The sequence below is a fragment of the Vigna unguiculata genome, chromosome 3 (assembly GCF_037176805.1).
Source record: "Vigna unguiculata cultivar grain cowpea cultivar isolate G323 ecotype 2 chromosome 3, ASM3717680v1, whole genome shotgun sequence".
In the NCBI taxonomy this organism is placed as follows: Eukaryota; Viridiplantae; Streptophyta; class Magnoliopsida; order Fabales; family Fabaceae; genus Vigna; species Vigna unguiculata.
In genome coordinates, this window is record NC_140794.1 from 65,710,450 (window position 1) to 65,730,696 (window position 20,247).

At 37.3% G+C, this 20,247-nt stretch overlaps 3 protein-coding genes and 1 pseudogene across 4 annotated transcripts; 2 read left to right on the forward strand and 2 right to left on the reverse strand.

Moving 5' to 3' along the window:
* The first annotated feature begins 506 nt into the window (after positions 1-506).
* On the forward strand, positions 507-3,161 carry LOC114178798 (subtilisin-like protease SBT1.8 pseudogene; annotated as a pseudogene).
* A 742-nt stretch (positions 3,162-3,903) lies between these two features.
* Positions 3,904-6,910, reverse strand: AGG3 (guanine nucleotide-binding protein subunit gamma). Of its 2 annotated transcripts, none has more exons than XM_028064898.2 (5): positions 6,186-6,910; positions 5,422-5,474; positions 5,267-5,311; positions 5,137-5,184; positions 3,904-4,559 (listed from the first exon to the last, which is right to left on the reverse strand). In XM_028064898.2, exons 1-5 carry the CDS (start codon positions 6,333-6,335, stop codon positions 4,166-4,168), a joined length of 690 nt encoding a protein of 229 aa, XP_027920699.1. In that variant the 5' UTR covers positions 6,336-6,910; the 3' UTR covers positions 3,904-4,165. The 2 variants fall into 2 exon arrangements, with proteins under 2 accessions (XP_027920699.1, XP_027920700.1); XM_028064899.2 differs by having other exon boundaries at positions 5,137-5,181; positions 6,186-6,901.
* Positions 6,911-9,558: 2,648 nt separating this feature from the next.
* On the forward strand, positions 9,559-10,977 carry LOC114175328 (protein LURP-one-related 6-like). Its single transcript, XM_028060108.2, has 3 exons — positions 9,559-10,219; positions 10,311-10,541; positions 10,645-10,977. Exons 1-3 carry the CDS (start codon positions 9,983-9,985, stop codon positions 10,786-10,788), a joined length of 612 nt encoding a protein of 203 aa, XP_027915909.1. The 5' UTR covers positions 9,559-9,982; the 3' UTR covers positions 10,789-10,977.
* A 4,634-nt stretch (positions 10,978-15,611) lies between these two features.
* On the reverse strand, positions 15,612-16,995 carry LOC114175329 (DUF1677 family protein (DUF1677)). Its single transcript, XM_028060109.2, has 2 exons — positions 16,351-16,995; positions 15,612-15,846 (listed from the first exon to the last, which is right to left on the reverse strand). Exon 1 carries the CDS (start codon positions 16,789-16,791, stop codon positions 16,354-16,356), a length of 438 nt encoding a protein of 145 aa, XP_027915910.1. The 5' UTR covers positions 16,792-16,995; the 3' UTR covers positions 15,612-15,846; positions 16,351-16,353.
* Between the last annotated feature and the right edge of the window lie 3,252 nt (positions 16,996-20,247).

Here is a 20,247-nt window from a genome sequence, read left to right on the forward strand (position 1 = left end):
TTGAAAAGTTGCGAAGAGTGACGTGTTTACAGCTGTTAAATTCATGTCCTCACATATATATATATATATATATACATGCATATTTGTGGTTTGATGAAGACAAGAATATCTTCTCCAAATCTACATCCTTCACAAACTCAACTCATATAGTCCAAAATTAGTGAATGACATGGCTGGTAACAAGATCCTTTTCTACCAATATTCTCACAAATTTTATTAAATTAAATTTAACTTGTGTATAGTTTAAAAGATCTTTTAAACAAATTAGTATGAAAAAAAAATCAAGAATTTTTCTTTACCTAAAATATATTAGACATATATTGATTATGGTATGTGTTAAAATAAAAAATAGAAATAATAATTCAAAATGATAAAAAAACTAAGTGTCATAGTGCAGTGAATAAACTTGTGATGTGTAAATTAAGCCAAAGCAAAGAGGAATGGTTAATAAAAAAAGAGAATTTGATTTGATGATGGTGGAAGGGGCAAAACCGTTGGGAAAACTGAAAAGCCCGGGATTTTTAAACAGAAGAAATGATGAAATGTTTGGTTATAAAAGAAAACTCAGAAGAGACATTGCACTCTAATGGTGTGATTAAGCAAAAGGAACAGCAAGTGATGGAATCATTCTCGGCTTTCTTCTCTCTGTCTCTTCTTCTACCTCTTCTCCTCGGCCTCCAACTCACGCCGGTGAGTGCCAGAAAGAGTTACATAGTACACATGAAAGAGCGCCACGATCCTAGCGTGCACCCCACGCACTTTGACTGGTACACTTCCATGCTCTCTTCTTCTCCACACTCTCTCCTTTATGCCTACACCTCTGTTTACAACGGCTTTGCTGCCACGCTCGACCCTCAACAACTCCACGCGCTCCGAACTTCTGATTCGGTTTTGGGTGTATATGAAGACACGCTCTACAAGCTACACACTACACGCACCCCTGAGTTCCTGGGCCTCCAGGCCCATTCTGGGTTTTGGGAGGACCTCCACCAGGCATCACACAACGTCGTTATTGGGGTCCTTGACACTGGCGTCTGGCCAGAATCCCAAAGCTTTGATGATTCCCAAATGCCCCAAATCCCCACGCGCTGGCGGGGTACCTGCGACTCCGCACCTGACTTCGACCCTTCTCTTTGTAACAACAAACTTATCGGCGCTCGCAGTTTCTCCAAGGGCTACCAAATGGCTTCTGCTAAGTCCAGAAAGCCGAGAGACCTTGCTTCGCCCCGTGACGGTGACGGCCACGGCACGCACACAGCCTCTACGGCAGCAGGCTCCGTTGTCTCCAACGCCACGCTGCTTGGTTATGCCACCGGCACCGCACGCGGGATGGCGCCGCAGGCGCGCGTGGCGGCCTACAAAGTCTGCTGGACTGACGGCTGTTTCGCCTCCGACATTCTCGCCGGAATGGATCAGGCAATCCAGGACGGAGTGGATGTCCTCTCTCTCTCCCTTGGCGGCTCCTCCTCCGTTCCTTACTACTTCGATGCCATCGCTATTGGAGCCTTTGCGGCAGTGGAGAGAGGAATATTCGTTTCTTGTTCCGCAGGGAATACTGGACCTCGAAGCGGTTCTGTTGCTAATGTTGCTCCTTGGATCATGACCGTCGGAGCCGGCACACTGGACCGTGATTTCCCGGCGTACGCTACTCTCGGGAACGGGAAACGCTTTGCCGGCGTTTCGCTATACAGTGGTGAAGGTATGGGAGACGAACCGGTTGGTTTGGTTTATTTCAGCGACCGGTCGAACTCTTCGAGCAGCATTTGCATGCCTGGCTCACTGGACCCGGAGACAGTGCGCGGGAAGGTGGTGGTTTGTGACAGGGGGCTTAACGCGCGCGTAGAGAAGGGCACAGTTGTGCGCGACGCGGGCGGGGTGGGGATGATACTCGCGAACACAGCGATGAGCGGCGAGGGACTGGTGGCGGACAGTCACCTTGTGGCCGCCGTGGCAGTGGGGGAAAACGAGGGTGATGAGATCAGAGAGTATGCGTCGATGGATCCTAATCCAACCGCTGTTCTGAGCTTCGGTGGGACCGTGTTGAACGTGAGGCCGTCTCCTGTAGTGGCGGCTTTTAGCTCTCGCGGGCCCAATGGTGTGACGGCCCAGATACTAAAACCGGATGTTATTGGGCCTGGAGTGAACATCTTAGCAGGTTGGTCCGGTGCTGTTGGGCCATCTGGGTCCGAAGACACTCGCAAAACGCGGTTCAACATCATGTCCGGTACTTCCATGTCTTGTCCTCACATAAGTGGGTTGGCTGCGCTGTTGAAAGCAGCGCATCCAGATTGGAGTCCAAGTGCCATAAAATCTGCACTCATGACAACGGCTTATACCCACGACAACACAGAGTCTCCTCTGCGTGATGCAACGGGAGAAGAAGCCCTCTCCACGCCATGGGCCTATGGGGCCGGTCATGTGAACCCACAAAAGGCCCTATCTCCTGGCCTTGTTTATGATGCCTCCACACAGGACTACATTGCGTTTTTGTGCTCCCTCAACTACTCCCTCGACCATCTCAGACTCGTGGTTAAGCATCCTGACGCCAATTGTTCCACAAAATTTGCCGACCCGGGTGACCTTAATTATCCATCTTTCTCGGTTGTTTTCGGAACCAATAAGGTTGTACGGTACACGCGCACGTTGACCAACGTGGGGGAGGCGCCATCTGTGTATGACGTGGCCGTTAGCGCGCCGTCCTCCGTGGAGATAACGGTGAATCCTAACAGGGTTTCGTTCACAGAAGTAGGGGAACGACAAACGTACACGGTGAGTTTTGTGTCGAATAGGAGTGTTAATGATTCGGCTGCTTCTGCATTTGGTAGCATCATGTGGAGCAATGAAGAACACCAAGTTAGGAGCCCGGTTGCTTTCACATGGACATATTTTTGAGGTTTTATTGTGACTGTTCACTGTTATTATTATCATCATCTATAGCCCAACAGCAGTAGGCCATAGGGTGTAGAGTTTAAAGCAAAGAAGCTGCATGCATGACTTTACCAGTCTTTAGGCACATTGCTGTTGCCATCATCACTCATCACTCCTGACTGCACAACTTGTTGTAATAACCTATTCTACAAGCTATGGCAACAACACAGTCGTTAACCACCTCATCACTTGTTGTAAATTCCCTACTTAAGTGTTTATATGTTTTTACCAAAGCTTTAGTAATTGGAAGCATTGAAACTGAAACAGAGGTAAAGTAAAAAAGACAGAGGCCATATTTTGAGTTTTTCACTGATCCCGGGATCTGATGAACGATTTCACAAATATGGAAACAGATCACGGACAATTTTGCGCTCCTGAGCACCCATGTGCAATTGATGCATTTTTTTTTTTTTCTTCCTGTTTGGTACAGGCCTGCAGTTAAAGGTGGTGGCATGTTCTACCGCAGTACATACTACACACGGTCATTTCAAAGTTAACGCTTCCTCTGAATTACTAATTACTAGTTATTTCGAAGGGTCTTATTCCAAACGATCTCGGCCATGAATGGCTACTAATCGGTGTACCAAATGAAAAGACATTTCCTGTGTCCTGTGTCCTCTGTCAGTTATGCAGAAAAAGGTAGTTCACAGCAATCACTTATTTTCCTGCCGTGCCATTTGATTATTTAGTCGATCATCAACTTTCTGGTAGGACCACAGGGATTGAAACTTGGAGGAAAAAAATCAATAAGACAAAAAAGAAAACACTTTTTCTTTTCTGTTTTCGGAGATAAAACGCTTTATCCTTATCGTGTTTTCAGGAGGCTTACAGGGCGTTACACCATGGAATAAGAGCTCAACTACCTTTAGCTTAGTCATCAAGGTTCATTAAAACTGAGAGATTAATATTATAACAATTTTCTGCATTTAAAACAATGGAACAAACATTGATTAAGCTGATCAAAGCATGCAATCGTAATCGATAGACATTTTCTACTATTTGGGTCTTTCATTTCACTCGCGCAACATTGGAGATTGACAACAGCAAAGGGTCGAACTTATCTGACCCACGATTACAAACGGAGCTACTACATTTGCTTGGAGTATCCATATAGTGCATAATCTAACTTACAACATTTATAACCCTTTATATTTCCAAAATTTATACTCTAGCTATTATGAATGCAATTTTGATAACAAAAGCTTCAGATTTTTTTTTTCCTTTTGGAAAGAATATACTAGCAACATAAACAACATGGTCTCCAACATGACTTTGTACAACAGCAACATGAGCTTACCTTCGGACAGCTTGGGCAAGAGCATGTGCAGGTGCATTTGCAACTGCAGCAAGAGGGGCAAGATGGACAAGTTGGACACCCAAAATTGCAACTACGTGGGAGAGTACAACAATTTCCAAAACCACAGCTCTCTTTACAGAAATATGATTTGGGGCAAGAGCAGCAACAGCTCCACTTTGGTAAGGAGCAGCATTTGATGGATGGAAGACAACTGCAACTGCAACTGCATGGTTTGCAGTCACAACAGCAGCGTGGCAATTTTAGTGGTAAAGATAATCCTTCACAGCAGCAACAGCAGCAGCAGATCCAAGAGAGGTTAAAACAGGGCATGCCACTGCACATAAACAGGTTACTTGTGTTATTCATGAATCATGATTACTTATCAAGTAGGCTTACTATGAAAGGCTGTGCTGCTTCGATAAATGAAATTTAACCAGCTTATCAACCATCAATCATTTTCTGATGGCAACTTCGGTTTATCTCAGCTCAGTTAGCAGAATGCATAATTCAGCTACATTCATACGAGTTTTGTTTGATGCAGAGAATAGAGAGAATACAAAATAACATGACATAATCCTAAAAATTAGGAACAACACAAGTGTGTTCGTTAAAACTAAATCAGTCTTCAGAAAGGGTGCTTGAGACTGATGTTTAACGTCTTTCTGGTCATTCATTCCTTACAACAAATAATGGAAGTTGTGGGAAAACAAACTAAACAGTATTGCATCAGATAGATATCAAGAAATGCAAAAGTCCTACTAATCAATTAGTATAAAAAGGCAGCTAGTATTGTACTTGATATAATCATTATATTTGTATAAAACTTGTTTTTAATCTATTTGCACTGAAACCAAACACTTCTACTGATAAGGTTGTTATCCACATAAAGTAACGGCATCAAAAAGTGGTACCAGAGCCACTTCCAGAAGCGGCATGACCGGCTGTTCTTCTTGGTTCTGCTAGAAAGAAAAGAAGGCATATAAGAATTATGATCTCTTTGAAACAGTAACAAATGATGAAAATGATGAGGGCAGTTCTTACGTTGGTAACAGAGGATCTGCGTTTGCCATCACATAATCAGCAACCCTGCAATATTGTGGCATTCAATCAGCTATGATAATTGAAACATCATCCTGAGAAATTTCTCAAGTTTCATAATCTAAATGACATTCAAGCAACTCCACAAGCAAACATACTCTTTGCAGCATCTTGAAGCTGGTTGAAGGCCCTCAACAGATTTCAATTCTTCCTGCTAGATGCAAGATTTTTGTCAGTAAATTGATTTTTATCACCAAAAGATGCCATAAAGAAACTGCACAAAATCAACCGAAGTTGGCAGGTTTGACTGTACACTCATGGTGTCATAATGTTACAAGTTGCTAATACTATTCTAACACCACATCTAACCACTGAGAGGGGAAGGGGGACAAATAATTACACAAAAATGCTTTGAAACCACCCATTTCATCTTTCATTATTGTTTCCCAACAATCAATCAGCATCCACAGCCAAAAGATTCCACTAGCCAAAACAGCATTTTTGTGTAAATTGGTAAGGTTAGCTACACCTCACATTAGCCACAGTAAAGGAGGAAAATTATTGATCAAACCGTTAGAAAACCTCGAAGGCAGAACATCACTGAAAGAGGCAATGAATTTGTGAAAAGATTCAAAACCTTCTCTCATTCTTTTAAAGAAAAAGTCACATTCACAGATAACCTAACTAAAACCAGTTCCCGAACCCTGGCAGAGATCATCACATTAATTACTCTGTTTCATGCTCAAAGCAATCACAGAAATGCCATGCCAATTTGTCACCACGGATCGTTGCGAAAGACATGTCACATTACATTACACTCCCCCCATTTGACATTCTCAAAAACTGAAGAGTGAAGTTAGAGAAGAAGGGTGTAAGAGAGGGGACTGAAATTTTGAAAGGAAGCAAAAACTGAAAAACCCACCTCGAGAAAAGTGATTTCCCTCTCGAGCATGTGAACCCTGGCTGTCTCACGGCGCTTCCCATACAAATCTGGGTACTCCGGCGGGGATTTGGGGGAGGGAGGTGGCAGAGAGGGGACGGAAGAAGAACGCAGGGTGGGAGTGGTGGCCATGGAAGAGAGGGAGAGAGAGTGAGAGAGAGGAGAGAGAGGGAGAGAGAAGGTGAAATGGACAGAACAAGAAATGGCAGGAGTAGCAGGCAGTAATAGCAGAAGTCCTTGTTGATGCACTAAGGAAGGGGGCACAAGTAACAGTAATGGTAAGTGACAAAGAAGAAGCGGCAAATGAGGTTAGGTGTGAATACCATACGAAAAGACTGTGGCAGGGGCAGTAAATAGGGTCTCTGACAAGGGATAATTAAGAAACACCCAGAACCCAGAAAAATACTAATAAACTAATAATTAACCCAAAATCCAAACTTGTGTTAAGGGGTTTGAGTTGAATTGAATTTCGAAAGGAAAAAAAGCAGTAACTGAAAAGAGTGATAATGAAGGTAGAAAGAGAGTCATTATTGGAGTGGACAGAGAGGGCACGAGTGGGAGAAAGAGAAAGAGAAAGAGAAAGAAAAAAAAATTTTGAAAAAGAAGAAGAATCTGAGGAGAAGAGAAGAGAAGAGGGTGAGAATTGAGAATGCATGGTGTGGTGTGTAAGGTAATAATAATGGTAAAGGGTATTAATTATAAATAGTAAAGACGGCTGAGAGAAAGCCTGCCACTGCAAGTTTTTTGTACGAACCTATTTAGCAAAGTTGGAGGGGTGTTGATTCAGGCTTTGATTGAGATTTGAGGTTTCGTTTAGGCAAGGAAATGCAATGAGTGTGATAGTGTCACACAGTGAAAAAAAAATTGTTTTTTTTTTATTTATTTAATGTATTTGTTTTGTTTTGTGATGTGGTGGTGGTTCAGTGGAGGCAGCGAGCGAGCAGAGAGTGAGGAGTGTGGGGTGGTGTTGCAGAGACCAAGCGAAAAGCACGATGGGAATACCTCAGACCGCACGTGACCGCTGCGTAGGAAAGAGAAATCCTTCTCTTTTGGGCGCCACTCTTCCACCACACCACCAATTTGCCCTTATTTTCAGAACCTCTGTTACCCGACCCAACATGCACCACAATATTATTATTTTTTACGACTTCACTAAATTAATCACACACCCTTCATGTCCATAATTAATTCTATGTTTTTTTCAGATCCTAACCTCCCAGTATTACATTAATTGTAAACTTTCTTTGCTCAAAAACAGTTCCTCGACAGTGCTTCACTCAATAAAAAAGCAACAAACTTCTTTGTCAATGTAAAACAAAAATTCAAATTTACCAAACTTTAGATATACTTTGAAGAGATCTACCCATTTGGTTCAACGGAAATGCACAGAAAAGAACAGAACAAGAAAAAGATATAGAATCCACCTAGGATTATTTTAACCTTAAAATAGGATAAAAGTCAGATTGATGTGGTTCTGATTTCCCAAATTGCTCTCAGTTGCTAGTTTGATACTATAACACTGTATACTTGGTACCCAACTATTTGTACGGAGATGAACGTTAAAATCTGAGTCTTGCAAGTCTTGTGAGATTATTCCTTTGCATTGTTACTGTGCTTGCACAATTTAAAAGTTAAATAATTGATCATGATTCTTGTATAATTGGTTATAGGACTTCATATTTCACAAAAATTATTGTAGTAAGGACTTGTCTAATCTATAAATTATGTAGTGAAAAACAAATTCTCATGCAACATAGATTACATCATATAGACTTGCATGATAGATTATATTATATTTTATTTTATACATTCAACATATTTTATTCTATTATTAATAGTGGTCATTTATATTTCACATATCTAAATTTACACACATGAGATAATTAGTTTTCATTTTATTTAAAACAATTTATTACAATTTTTTTTTTACTTTTTAATAATTTAAATAATCTATTTTTTTTATTCTCTCTTTTTTATATTATCTGGACATTGTTTCTTTTGCTAAAAGTTAAAAAAGAAAACAGTAAATGGTAGATATTTGCTACTTATACTGAACAAATCATCTAATCCAAAATCATTGTTTTAGATAGATACTGCCTCCATATTTGGTTAAAAACACTTTCAACAGTTTATGCTAAAAGCAACATTTTTTTTCCGGCTAGCCTATACTTGCATCCTTATCATGTTTTTTACTCCATTTCTTTCAGTTTCATCTTTCTATTTATTTTGCATATTATGCAGTTTCTTTCATTCACCCATCTTGTCTCCTTCTCTTGTTTTTAGACTCTTGTTGTTCTTTTGTTTATTTGGTTATCTTCTAAAATAAACTGAAATTCAAATTTTGGATAATCTATTTTTTTGTCGTTTTCACTTGTTAAGAACATATTTTAGTTATAATTAGCCAATAATATATGGGCAAATTATATGACATTATTATTTTAGCTATGTTGTTGATGGACTTACTTTGTAATATGAATTTTATTTAAAATGTTTATTATCCACTATCAATTAGTTAGAAATAATAATAAATGTGATTTTGAATTATAATTGCTTTAAATCATAATACTAATATAAATAGTTAGTGATAAATTTACTTTAATTTTTTTTAATGAAAAAAATCTATTGACATTATTACTCCTCTCTTTTTAAATGTCTGAGTTCCTCACTGGATTTTTGGATAATTAGATTTGAAATTTATCTCAATTACAATATTGTAATTGTTGTTGGTCTAAATAATTGTTGTTCCTCACTTCTTTTTATTTGGCCATAAAGGTTTCGACTTAAATGTAAGAAGCCATCAACCCAAACAATGCAGATGATAAAAATAATGTAAGTAAACAGTCTTTAAAAAGGAATCTTGGTCATTGATTATTATTCACTGTGGTTTGTCTCATTTATAGTAAAAGTTGTAAAGTATAATCACGAATCATTAATCACATAACTAAAAGGATCAATATTTAATTAATTACACAAGGCAAGCTCTATAAGATCACCTAATCAATATGTTATGATTAAGACACATGATCTTATCCAACAAAAAAATATAACCTACATAGCCGTTTTTGTGTTTGTGGTCCAAGGTTTAGATAACTGAAAAAGGAGCCAACCGAAGGCAGCCACGTAGACAAGAATCCCGACACTAAGCGTGTGCATGAATCATACGTCACTGCTTCAACTTTACTAAAAGAAGAATGGATCAAACCCAGTAGGCTTTGACATTTTTGTGTTTACAAACAAAAATCTAAATTTCCTAGAGTAATATGCACAAATAAAAAATGATAACAAAATCATACATTACAGTGTGAAGGAAGATGAAGAAGTGAAGAAAGAAAGAGAAGAAGAGAAAGACAGTGAGAATGAAAAGAAGTGGCACACGGCATGATTGAGAGACAGAGATATTGAGCTGGGTTTACTGAAAGTGAAGGGGAATTGGCCACTCTGTTATATACTGCTATCACTATTATGTACCCATAAAAGGTATTCACTTTTTTTCTTAAATTTGAGACGTGCAAGATAGCATTAAAAACACTCATATTCCCTAAGGTGCTTGTTTCTACATCATAATCCTCATCGAGAATTCAACAATATGGTGACATAAATAAAGCCACACACTTCCATCTAACTCCACAAGCTATCACAATCCGTGACTGGTAGAGATTCTGAAAGCTACAATACAAAGAAGGAAAAGAAGGGAGAGAACTTGATCCTTTTTTCTTTTATCACCAAACTTGATCGTTTTGGTTTTTGTTTTCTTGACACGATTCGAGGAGCAAGATCCAATGACTGCGAACACAAACACGACGCCGATCGTTGGGAAACTGTACTGTTCATCGTCTCAGACGGTGCATGTGGTGAGGAAGAGGCCACACGTGGTGAATGGTGGTGGTTTTGTGGTGATGGATTCTAGTGGCCAGAGGGTTTTGTTCAGAGTCGATGGTTGTGGTGTTCGTGGCAAAAAGGGAGACTTGATCCTCAGAGAAGGAGATGGAGACGCTTTGCTTCTCATGCTTCGGAAGGTATATATTTATCATCGATTTTGTAAGAGTGAATTAAACTTAAAGTTCACGAAAATAACATCGAAAAAGTTAACTTTGATGAAATGTGCAGGGAGGCATAGTTGAGGCCTTGAGCATTTACAAGAAGTGGAAAGGTTACAGTTTAGACTACGAAGGAACACGGAAACTAGTTTTCAGCTTGAGAGAACCCAATTCTTGTTTGTTTAAGAACAAGGCAATCAGAATCTTTACGAGGAACAGAGGGTGTGATTTTAAGATCAGTGGGTATTTCCCGGACAAGTGTTGTAGCATTGTAGACTCAAAAGGCAACGAGGTAGCACAGGTATGGGTTTGTTGAGTTCAGAATATGCATAACACAGTGTATATCAGATAAAAGTAGCATTGAGTTGTTGCTTAAATGTGGTGATTCATGATCTGTTTATTAGGTGAGGGTGATGAAGGAGGTGGAGGAGTTGGTGGAAAACAAGGATTTGTATCATGTGGTGGTGAAACCTGGGATGGATCAAGCTTTTGTTTTTGGAGTCATAGCTATTCTTGATCACATTTATGGGGAATCTACCCACTGCTGAATTCAGAACTCATCACATAACCAAATTGTGATTGAAGAATTTCTGAGAAAAGAATCATCAAATAGTTTACGATTAATTTGTCTTGTATATTGCGGAGAAATGTGGCTATTAAGGCAGTTTTCCTCGTATTAGAGGAGTTTGTCTTACATTGAATTTGTCTTGTTAAATAAAAGAAACATCCTTCTTTAATTGTTTTTCTTGTTTCGGTCCTTGCAGAAAGGGAACAGCGTATTAAAAAGGTAACAATATCCTTCTGCAACTTTTTCTTAATAATTTTCCTTTTTGCTTTCTATTCAGAAAATAATGTATTCACTATTTTAAAATAAAAAAAATTATGAAATAATATTATAAGAATTTAAAAATATATGACGCGCAAATTGTTTATATATTTTTTTATACGACTGGTTTTTTTTATTGCTGGTTTATGTATGTACTTATTTTTTTGGAGTTTTGAGATGCATCCCAAAATCCATGAATTCGATTGCTTGCAGGGAAATGGGCTCCAAGCAATGTGGACCGTTACTTTAATGGCCCATGGAAAGGGCTATGCTTGATATTGTAAATATGGCTTTTACTTCCAACATCTCAACAATTTCTTTGTGCATACTCTCAAATTTTTAATTATGGGTTGCAATTATTTACAAAATTATTTGAATAGAGTTGTGGGTTAAAACTCGTAAGCCAATATAGTTTATTACGAATTCGAGTTGGGTTGGGTTAAAAAAAATTGTAAATTTCACTATGGACCAAAAATGGATTCATGCACTAAGAACCCGACTCATCCAAATTGAACAATGGTTAGTTAGGTTAGCTCACCAACCTAGTTAGGAAAAAAAATATATAAATCACACTCCTCTCTTAACTTACTCCACCTACCAAAAACATAAGTAAAATTTTCCTTTTAAAAAATGGGAGAGAGGCTCACGCGTCCATGCATGTCACCTCAGTGACTCTCTACCTTTGTCACTTATTTCATTAGTTATTTTATTTCTCTTCTTAAGGTAGTAAGGTATATTTTGATTTTATTTAGATTATGATTTAGGTTATTATTTTCTAAAATGATAAGAAACAAATTTTTAAAATATGTTTGGACTTTATTGAATTCTGGTTACATATTAAAAAAAATGTTAGATGGAAAAAAAATGTATTTTTTAAGTTAAGTGAGTCAACACGTTTAACTGATCAATCTGTAATAAATCAAGTTGAACTCAAATTTCTTGAACTCTCTAATAAATGGTAGGTTGGGTTAACTTATTATAATCCGTGATGAATTGAGTTGGATGATTCGTTTTAACACTTCTAAATATGATTCGTTGGACACTTTTAAATTTGAATGTTATTTTATGAATTCTACCACTAATTTTCTTTCCCGACCCGTATCATAAAGTTTTTCAATTTTAACACATTTTGCTAATATGTTAAATCTCTAACGGAATAATGACGTATACAAAAGTTTTAAAGTAACAACAATTCAGCTTATTAGAAATTTAACAGATTGATGAAACGTAAAAAATAAAAATAAAAAGATAGTGATATCGTTAATTATTAACAATGATTAAAAAAGAAAATTTCTTTTTATTTTTTATAATCAATATTTAGAAAAAGGAATGTTCTCAACGTCTCAATTAATTCGTCAAACTTCATTCAGATTAATTGGGAAACTTCTTATATATATTAGAAGTTTGTGTACAAATTTTATTTTATAAGCTAGACTATTTCTAGAGTTAAATTAAATTTAAATTACACTATCATGAATATATAAAAGTAGTCTGTCCTGACGAGATATTTGGAGTTATTGTATCACATTCTAAGATTTATTTTAGTCCTAAGTTGATATGTTTGAAGATTTTGACTAAAGATAGGTGTTAGACTTAAATCCTGAGTTAATGGGCAAACTAAATGACATACGTAATTGGTATGATTATTTTCCGTACAAGTCTTGGTTTTTCTATATTGCATTCAAATGTTTCCATCGGTTCTAGGACAAAATATGGTGGCCTCCACTTCAGAGATTCCACCTTTCTGATTTTGTTTTTCTTTTTTGCTTTGGGTTTAGCTTCTTCAAGAGCTTCTTTTTCCTTGACGGGATGATCCAGCACTGTTCGTGCGCTGAAAATTGGGCTTTGATGTTGATTTTACGGTGAAAATGAAGATAATGAAAGTCAAACTCTTCATCATGGTCTTTACACCTAAATGATCATCACCTAAGAATCAATTGACGTTGCCCAACATATATACCACCAAAATCAAACAAACCTATCAGATTAGATCATTATCAGTATAAATTGTGCAGCCTTTTGTCACATCAAATTTCATCCTAATACTAATTAACATGCTGTCCATTAAACAAGGGTAAATTACAAACCGGTAGATTAAATCAAACTTATTTAAGATGAATGATGTATCAAAATTATCTTAAACATATGATGAATATACCTTTATGAAAAGGTATGTTCACCTTTTGAAAACAATTTGCTAAGATTCAATTTCTTTCATGCATCAATGAGACTCAGAAAAGAGAATGTTAGAAAGTTTGTTTATGTATTATTTTAGACATACCCTTTTTTTGCTGTGAAATAAAAAACTGAACATAATGCCACTGACACTGTCCTTGTACTGTTCCTGCATATGCAAGTGTGGGCTCAAGTAATAGAGAGTGTCCAAATAAATTGACAGAAAGAAGAGTCTCTTATTTCGAAGCTCGTTAATGTTTATTGATCGTTGTGGTCAATGTAGGGTCACAGAAATCACGTAAAGGAAAACCAATGATGATTCGCACGTTTAGTTCCTGTTTAGCAGCTATGGTACGAGTAGAAAAATGGGGACAGAAGTTGGCTATGCTATTAAAAAGCTCTTCCTTATTGGATTAACTGGGCCATTTTTCCATTGAGGGTGGACATGCAGAATGCAGATTGATTTCATGACCACCATCAGAGGGTGTTAGGTAAACTACCTTTTAAACAAACTGTATAATTCAAAATCATTTCGGTGACCCATCAAATGATGGATACCATTCACTAAAACACTTCACCATTGTAGTTACAACCTATGAAACCAGAACACAATGATATTTCCGATTATTACCGGTGTATCGAACACCGGAAACGCCATTGTGTTCGGTATATCGGACACTGACATATTACATATTTATGATATATATGTCAGTAAAATGTTCAATTTAAAAGATATTTTTTTTATTTAAAATAATTTTGACATCACTTCAATATAATGTTAATAACTACAAATTTAATGATTTTTCAAAAAATTCATAAATTTATCAATTTATCACGTAGGTTTCTATTATGATTATCAAAATAAGGAAAAAATCTTATATGATCATTATTTTTCACTTTTCTTTATATTGGATAGATAGATTAAATTTATTTTTGTGTTAATTGACAATGTGTTACTTCAAAATTTAAGACTAATACATATATACATACCGTGTTCTGTGTTCTATATTTTTTCAATTTAACTTTATCTTTGTGTCTGGGTCTGTATCCAGATTTCATAGGTTCCTACCGTATCCAATAATTTTACATAAGAGATGTTTTTTAAAGATAAATAGACTTTAAAATATACACTACATCGGATACATGGTAATGTTATTCTGTAGGTTTGGGATCGGACTGTTAAGAGAGGGCGCTAATTTACGGGGTAATATGATTCTTAGAAAATACTCTTCTTCACATGAAAAACAAGTGTATTTATGTGAGTGTATATTTTTTTTCAATCTTTCTGTAGTTTGTTACCTTGTGAAGAATAATACTTTGCATTTATTATTGCCTTTGATTCTGGTTTTGAACAAACTCATCTCATCTCGATGCTTATTTGCTTCTAACATTCGTTTATCATCTGCTTTCTAGCATTAAATTAAGATAATCCTCATGCTGTCTAGGTATGTATCAAGATCTGTAACTGAGTAATTGTTGTTAGACACCACAATACGCGACCTTGTAAGTCGTTGACTCTATTAATTTTTTTAATGTACCTATATGTAGTAAAATAGCAGATGATTTTGGTATTTTACTCTAACCGAAACACGTAAACACAAACTTTGAATATGTGTTAGAGCAAAGTTAACGGGATGGAAGATACGTAAAGTGAATGAGCTCTTGTTTAAATATTTTTATCTTTTTACGTTCTTCAAGTCTTCAATAAAAACACGCAAATGGCAATAAAACGACATATAATGTAATTAATAATATTCCGATTTGTTGGATGTGTACACTGACCCCATTATGATCTTTGTCGGTTTCGGTGTATATGATGTTACAATTTGCAGAAAACTCCTGGAGAAGATGCACCCCGAAGATTCACATCAGACACAACACAACCATGATGTTCTTTGAGAATGGTGTGCTCTGATAAAAATACTAATGGCAAAGGTTTCAAGTGGATGATGGCACTGTAAAAGTTACAAAATGTTACACCCCTGAATGCATGAATTGCAAAGCAATGCAATTCGGGTATGAAAAAGGCAATGCATCACAAGGCATTCAGATAGAAACACAAGAAAAGGAACAAAAGATGAAAGATGTGCAACTTTGTGCAGTTTCACTCCACTCCAGTCCAGTGCATTTTTTCTGTGACGCAAATTCTAATCTAAACTTTTTGTAGCTTGGAAATGCTAAACTTTTCCAACAAAAGTGATGGCTCTTTCACTGTAGGGAAATTTCCCTGCACCTTCCTCCTCTGTAAATATCTCTCATGCAAAATGCCCCCGATTAAACAACTTTCCTTAATTTCTTTTTTCTTTTTATTATTATTATTATTATCATCATCAAAATGGAGGCATCACTGTTGAATGGCCATGCTGCCAATTGACACAAACAGCTAAGCACACCTGGAATTATTAGCTTGGAAAAGGTTGAAGATTCTCATATTCTTTAAGCATACAGCTATAGCCAATGAAAGAAAAAAATGGTTCCTTTTCAGGACTGCTTGAGCCTTGAGCCAGCCATCATAATCGCAACTTTGCGCTGTCTTTTTCTTCTGTTCTGATTCAAATTCAGCAGTTGCAAGACTTTTCAGCTTTATTTCCTTAAAGCAGATCTCCTTTACAACCCCAATGCCAAAATTAAACATAACAAGTTAACAGCACACGGAAATAAGTTGAACCAGAATGGAGAAACAAAAATCCTGCTCGAACATTCATCAAGTTTTATGCTCTATAGGATGTTTTATTACGAGCTTCCAGTATTATATTTCAATCAAAATTTCATTTTTACTTCAATAATCACACACCGAAACAAATGTAACTCAAATTTTCTTTTTCCAGAAAACACAGAGAAGGCAAACAGATTAGAAGAACTCTGACTTTAAGAATTTGATAATCAATCTGTATATACATTAAAGATCATAGGAAAAAGGAACTAGTACTAAAGTCATCACGGGATAAATCCCTGAACCAATCTAAACATAAAGGGCCAGTGTTAGAGCCTTTGTTATAGATTTCTAAAATCTGTCACAGTCACAGAAAAACACTTACACACAGAGGTTCCAATTCTATGCTTCATGCTTAACCTGCAACTGCAAGAGTCTAAAAACAAAAAAACAGACCTTTTAGCCGGAGATTGAAGAGAAGCAACTCTCGGATCGAATCAATTGCAGGGTTTTAACCCCGAGAGCTCCCGTAGAGTTCGATCGGAGCGGCTTGGGAGAATCGAGGCTCCGGCGGAGGAGGCGTCCCATGGCGAAGATGGGGTGCTCAGTTTCGTTGAGAACGGTGGATGATCGGAACTCTCTACAGAAAGTGATGTGGCGGTCCAGGGCTTCTTCGGTGGTGATGACACTTTCTGATCTTACCACCTCGTGTTTCACAGCCTCCACACACAGCCCACAGAGCCACCGACCCTGGTACCTCTGACGCACCCTCGAGATGTACGCAGGGGTGCATTCCTCTGTGAACCCGCACGAGTCGCATTTCACGCACTCCACTTCCACCTGAGACACAATTTTCAGTGAGGACGAACTCTGAGTCTCTGACCCTGAAATTGCCATGCCTTGTTGGTGTTGCCGGAACAGAACTTGCAAGATCACACACACCCTCTCTCTCTTAATAATGATGTGTTGAGGGAAGAAGAGAGTGAGTCAACACAGATTTGTGTTGTCCTATGCTAACAAACTAATGTTAGAAAACTGTGTCACACAAACAATAACTTATTTCTTAGTATAAATAAATACGCCTCATATTCATATATAATATCAGGCTCCTTCAAATGGATTAGACATGAGTCACTCACCACCTTTTAACTTGTCACTTTGGTGTTTTCTGTTGCCACGTGTCTCTCCAAGCATATCGCAGCATGGACAACCAGCGAGATTGTCTGGTAGTAGATCGCTCTCACTTTGTTTCATTTGGCCACATTTTTCTGATTTTTTAACCCTTTTAGTTTATCTTGTTAATCCGATAAACAGAAACTTAGAAAAATATAATGGGACTGTTACTTGTTGTAGGCCTCCAAACCTGTGCCATCTCACTCCTCTGTGTCTCGTACATTTTTGGTAATTAGGTACATATCTTTTTTTCTGGGCAAGAAATGAGTTTAATGTCCACTCTAGGAAGCATTTGACTCAATTTTGATCGAAATTCGTTTCACTTGGTCGCCAATTACAATATAGTTACTTGTACGTATATGCCAAGGAAGTTTCTTTTCTTTCGATCCGTGGTCGTGTTATTCATCGTTATTTGCTAACTTGTAGGCATTCATTGCCAATTATTTTCACATGTGAAAAACAGATTGTTGTCTTAATTTATTTTATGTCTCTTCTCGACTTATGCAGGCGTGCAATCAAACATTTCATACATATAATATAATATATGTCTCTGTGGGTGTGTTTATGGATTGATGGGTTGTGTCTTTACTATTGAAGCAGTGACTATAATTTTAATTTGGTCCTTAAGGTAGGCGTGACGTGTGATACAAAGTTAGTGCTATTAAATGTTCGAACTGAACTTGGTATGGTTATTTTTCAACTGCACCCGCCATTCTATTCTGGTTTATCCACCTGCTTTTTAAAGTGTCACGTTGTTCAATTAATGTAGATATGAGCCAGCCATCAAATTTATTAGAGAAAAACAGTTCACACCAAAATCAAGTAGCTTCCATGTGTTTAACTGTTGATTAGTAGATTCCGAGGTAGGAAAAACATGAACTGGTCAATGAATCATTGGTTGACTTTCCTCGAAACAGAACTTCATTGTATGTGGCTAAGGACCCGCCCTCCAAGTTTACTCGAGATGCACATTCACTTTTATATTTTGCTCACCAAAAGCAACCACTACTACCAAATGCATATTATATTCTCTCCATCTTTGCAATGAAGCGCTAAAAGAATATAAGGGGTTTTCATGTCATGAAACTCTCACTGACAAGAAGACATGGCATAATTCTCATTATGAGCTGGGAGTTTTCATGTTTAGACAGTTTTGTTACCTTTTATTCCTTTGAAGTTGATACTAGAGAGGTGTTTTACTTACTGTGGTTCATCTTTAAATGCGACAGTTCGTCAAACATGCCTTAAGCAAGTGGCAGATGTGGCCTTTGAAGCTTGGAAATCAGATTGCTCCTAAATGACTATCTCATTCATTGTATGAAAATGACATCGATCACAACGACTTCAAATTAGCCATGTGCAATTCTAGACTGAGGTAGACACATCGAGAAGTTGCCATCGTGATATTTAGGTGAAACTACTCCTTCTCTCTGCAGAAGACCAGGACCTGCAGAAGAGATTAGTCCACATAACGTGACAAACCAGAATACAAGTCTCCCATTGGAAGAGGTGTTTATATTTCTTATTCAATTATTCCTCAAACAGAATTGTGTCTGAAAGAAAATATGCGTGAAGAAAATAGACCTTGAACTTCCATTCACCAACAAGAGTAAGACTGTAATCGATAAGAAGGGAAGGAATCTTTTCCCATTGGGACCAGTGCTACAAATGATACATCAAAGAGTGGTGCCTTTTGAGATGCATGCATTAATATTACTTTCAAGACTTTCTGTACATGGTTGGAGACAAAATATTGAAGTAGTGTCTGTTAGTGATTTGTGAGCAACCTGCACTGGTCTCTTTCAACATGGTATTTTAGGTTGAGTCAAAATCTGGAGTTAGTGATTTCCTTGCCAGTAGGCATAAAATTGAAGGCCAATAGACCCCTGGTCCATGTGGTTGGCCCCATGACTGCAACACTCATCATATCCAGAACCAAAGGGTTCTGCTGGCAATCTGCTATGGAGTACAGATTTTTAAGGTGTCACTTGAATATTCCTATTTTGAATGCAGCCACCGACTATCAATCTCTCAAAAGGTTTGAACCAGGTTTATAGATTGTATGATGTTGTGTAATTCTTGAGAGTGCTTTTAGCATCAAACTTGGTCTCTCTCTCTCCACTACTTTCATTTTGGTGTGCTAATAATAGATGCAGTTACAAGCATGCTAACTTGGTTTCTCACTCAAGGTGTAACTTCTAACTGAAAAACTAATGTAGTTTCAACACTTCGTCTAAACGTAGTTTCTCACTACTTTTCAACAATTTATCAAACAGACAGTGTGCACAATGAAGTTCGGAGATGGGCAGACTTATTTCTTGATGATATTTTCCTGTCCTCTCTCTGTATCTGACGCCTCAAAAGGAGTGCTATTTTGTGTGTTATTCTATATTGGCAAGCAACCCATCAAGCTTCTTTTGGCTATGATGCTTCTGATGAGTCTTTCTGGTCATTTTACATCAGGTAATGAGTATGGATTATAAGCATATCTACAAAGTAAAGGGTTTATAGTAACCAAACAAGAAGATTTAAGCCAGTATAAGCATGATGTTGAATCAGTCTTCTTCAATATCATATCCATGCTTACCTTTGTGATTCTGAAGTGCTTCATTTCCAAGGATAATTAATAAATGTGCACAAAGTGGTCAATATGGAAATGGTTATGCAGGTGAATGTAGCAACTGATTGCAATGATTATCAAAAAGTTTGGTGATCATGTGGGAAGGTAATGTTTTCTATGAATTCAGTTTTTCTACTTCATTAAAAAGAAGATTGCAGTGTGCATAGAATTGGTAACTGACAGCTTCAGCTTTTCATTAATAAGGGTGTGTTCACTTTGTATCAGGCATCTTATGATATGTAAAAAGATGCATGTACTGCACCAAAAAAAAGGAGTATACTGTACTGTCCTTGATATTATAATTTTTTCTAACCCTTTTTTCCATTGTCAGATCTGGAACTAGATTTCTGTGTTGAAAGAGTTTGTAGTTTTCGAAGAAAGACAACCTTAATCAATTGGCACATCACTTAATACTACTGCTATTACTTCTCACTGTAACAGGAAAAATTAGATAATGTAAATTTAGCAGTGATATTCCATAACATACTTGTCAATTTCGTTCTACCCTCAACAAATGTGAAATGAAACTCTGTCATAATCATCTGATAATGCATTCCCTC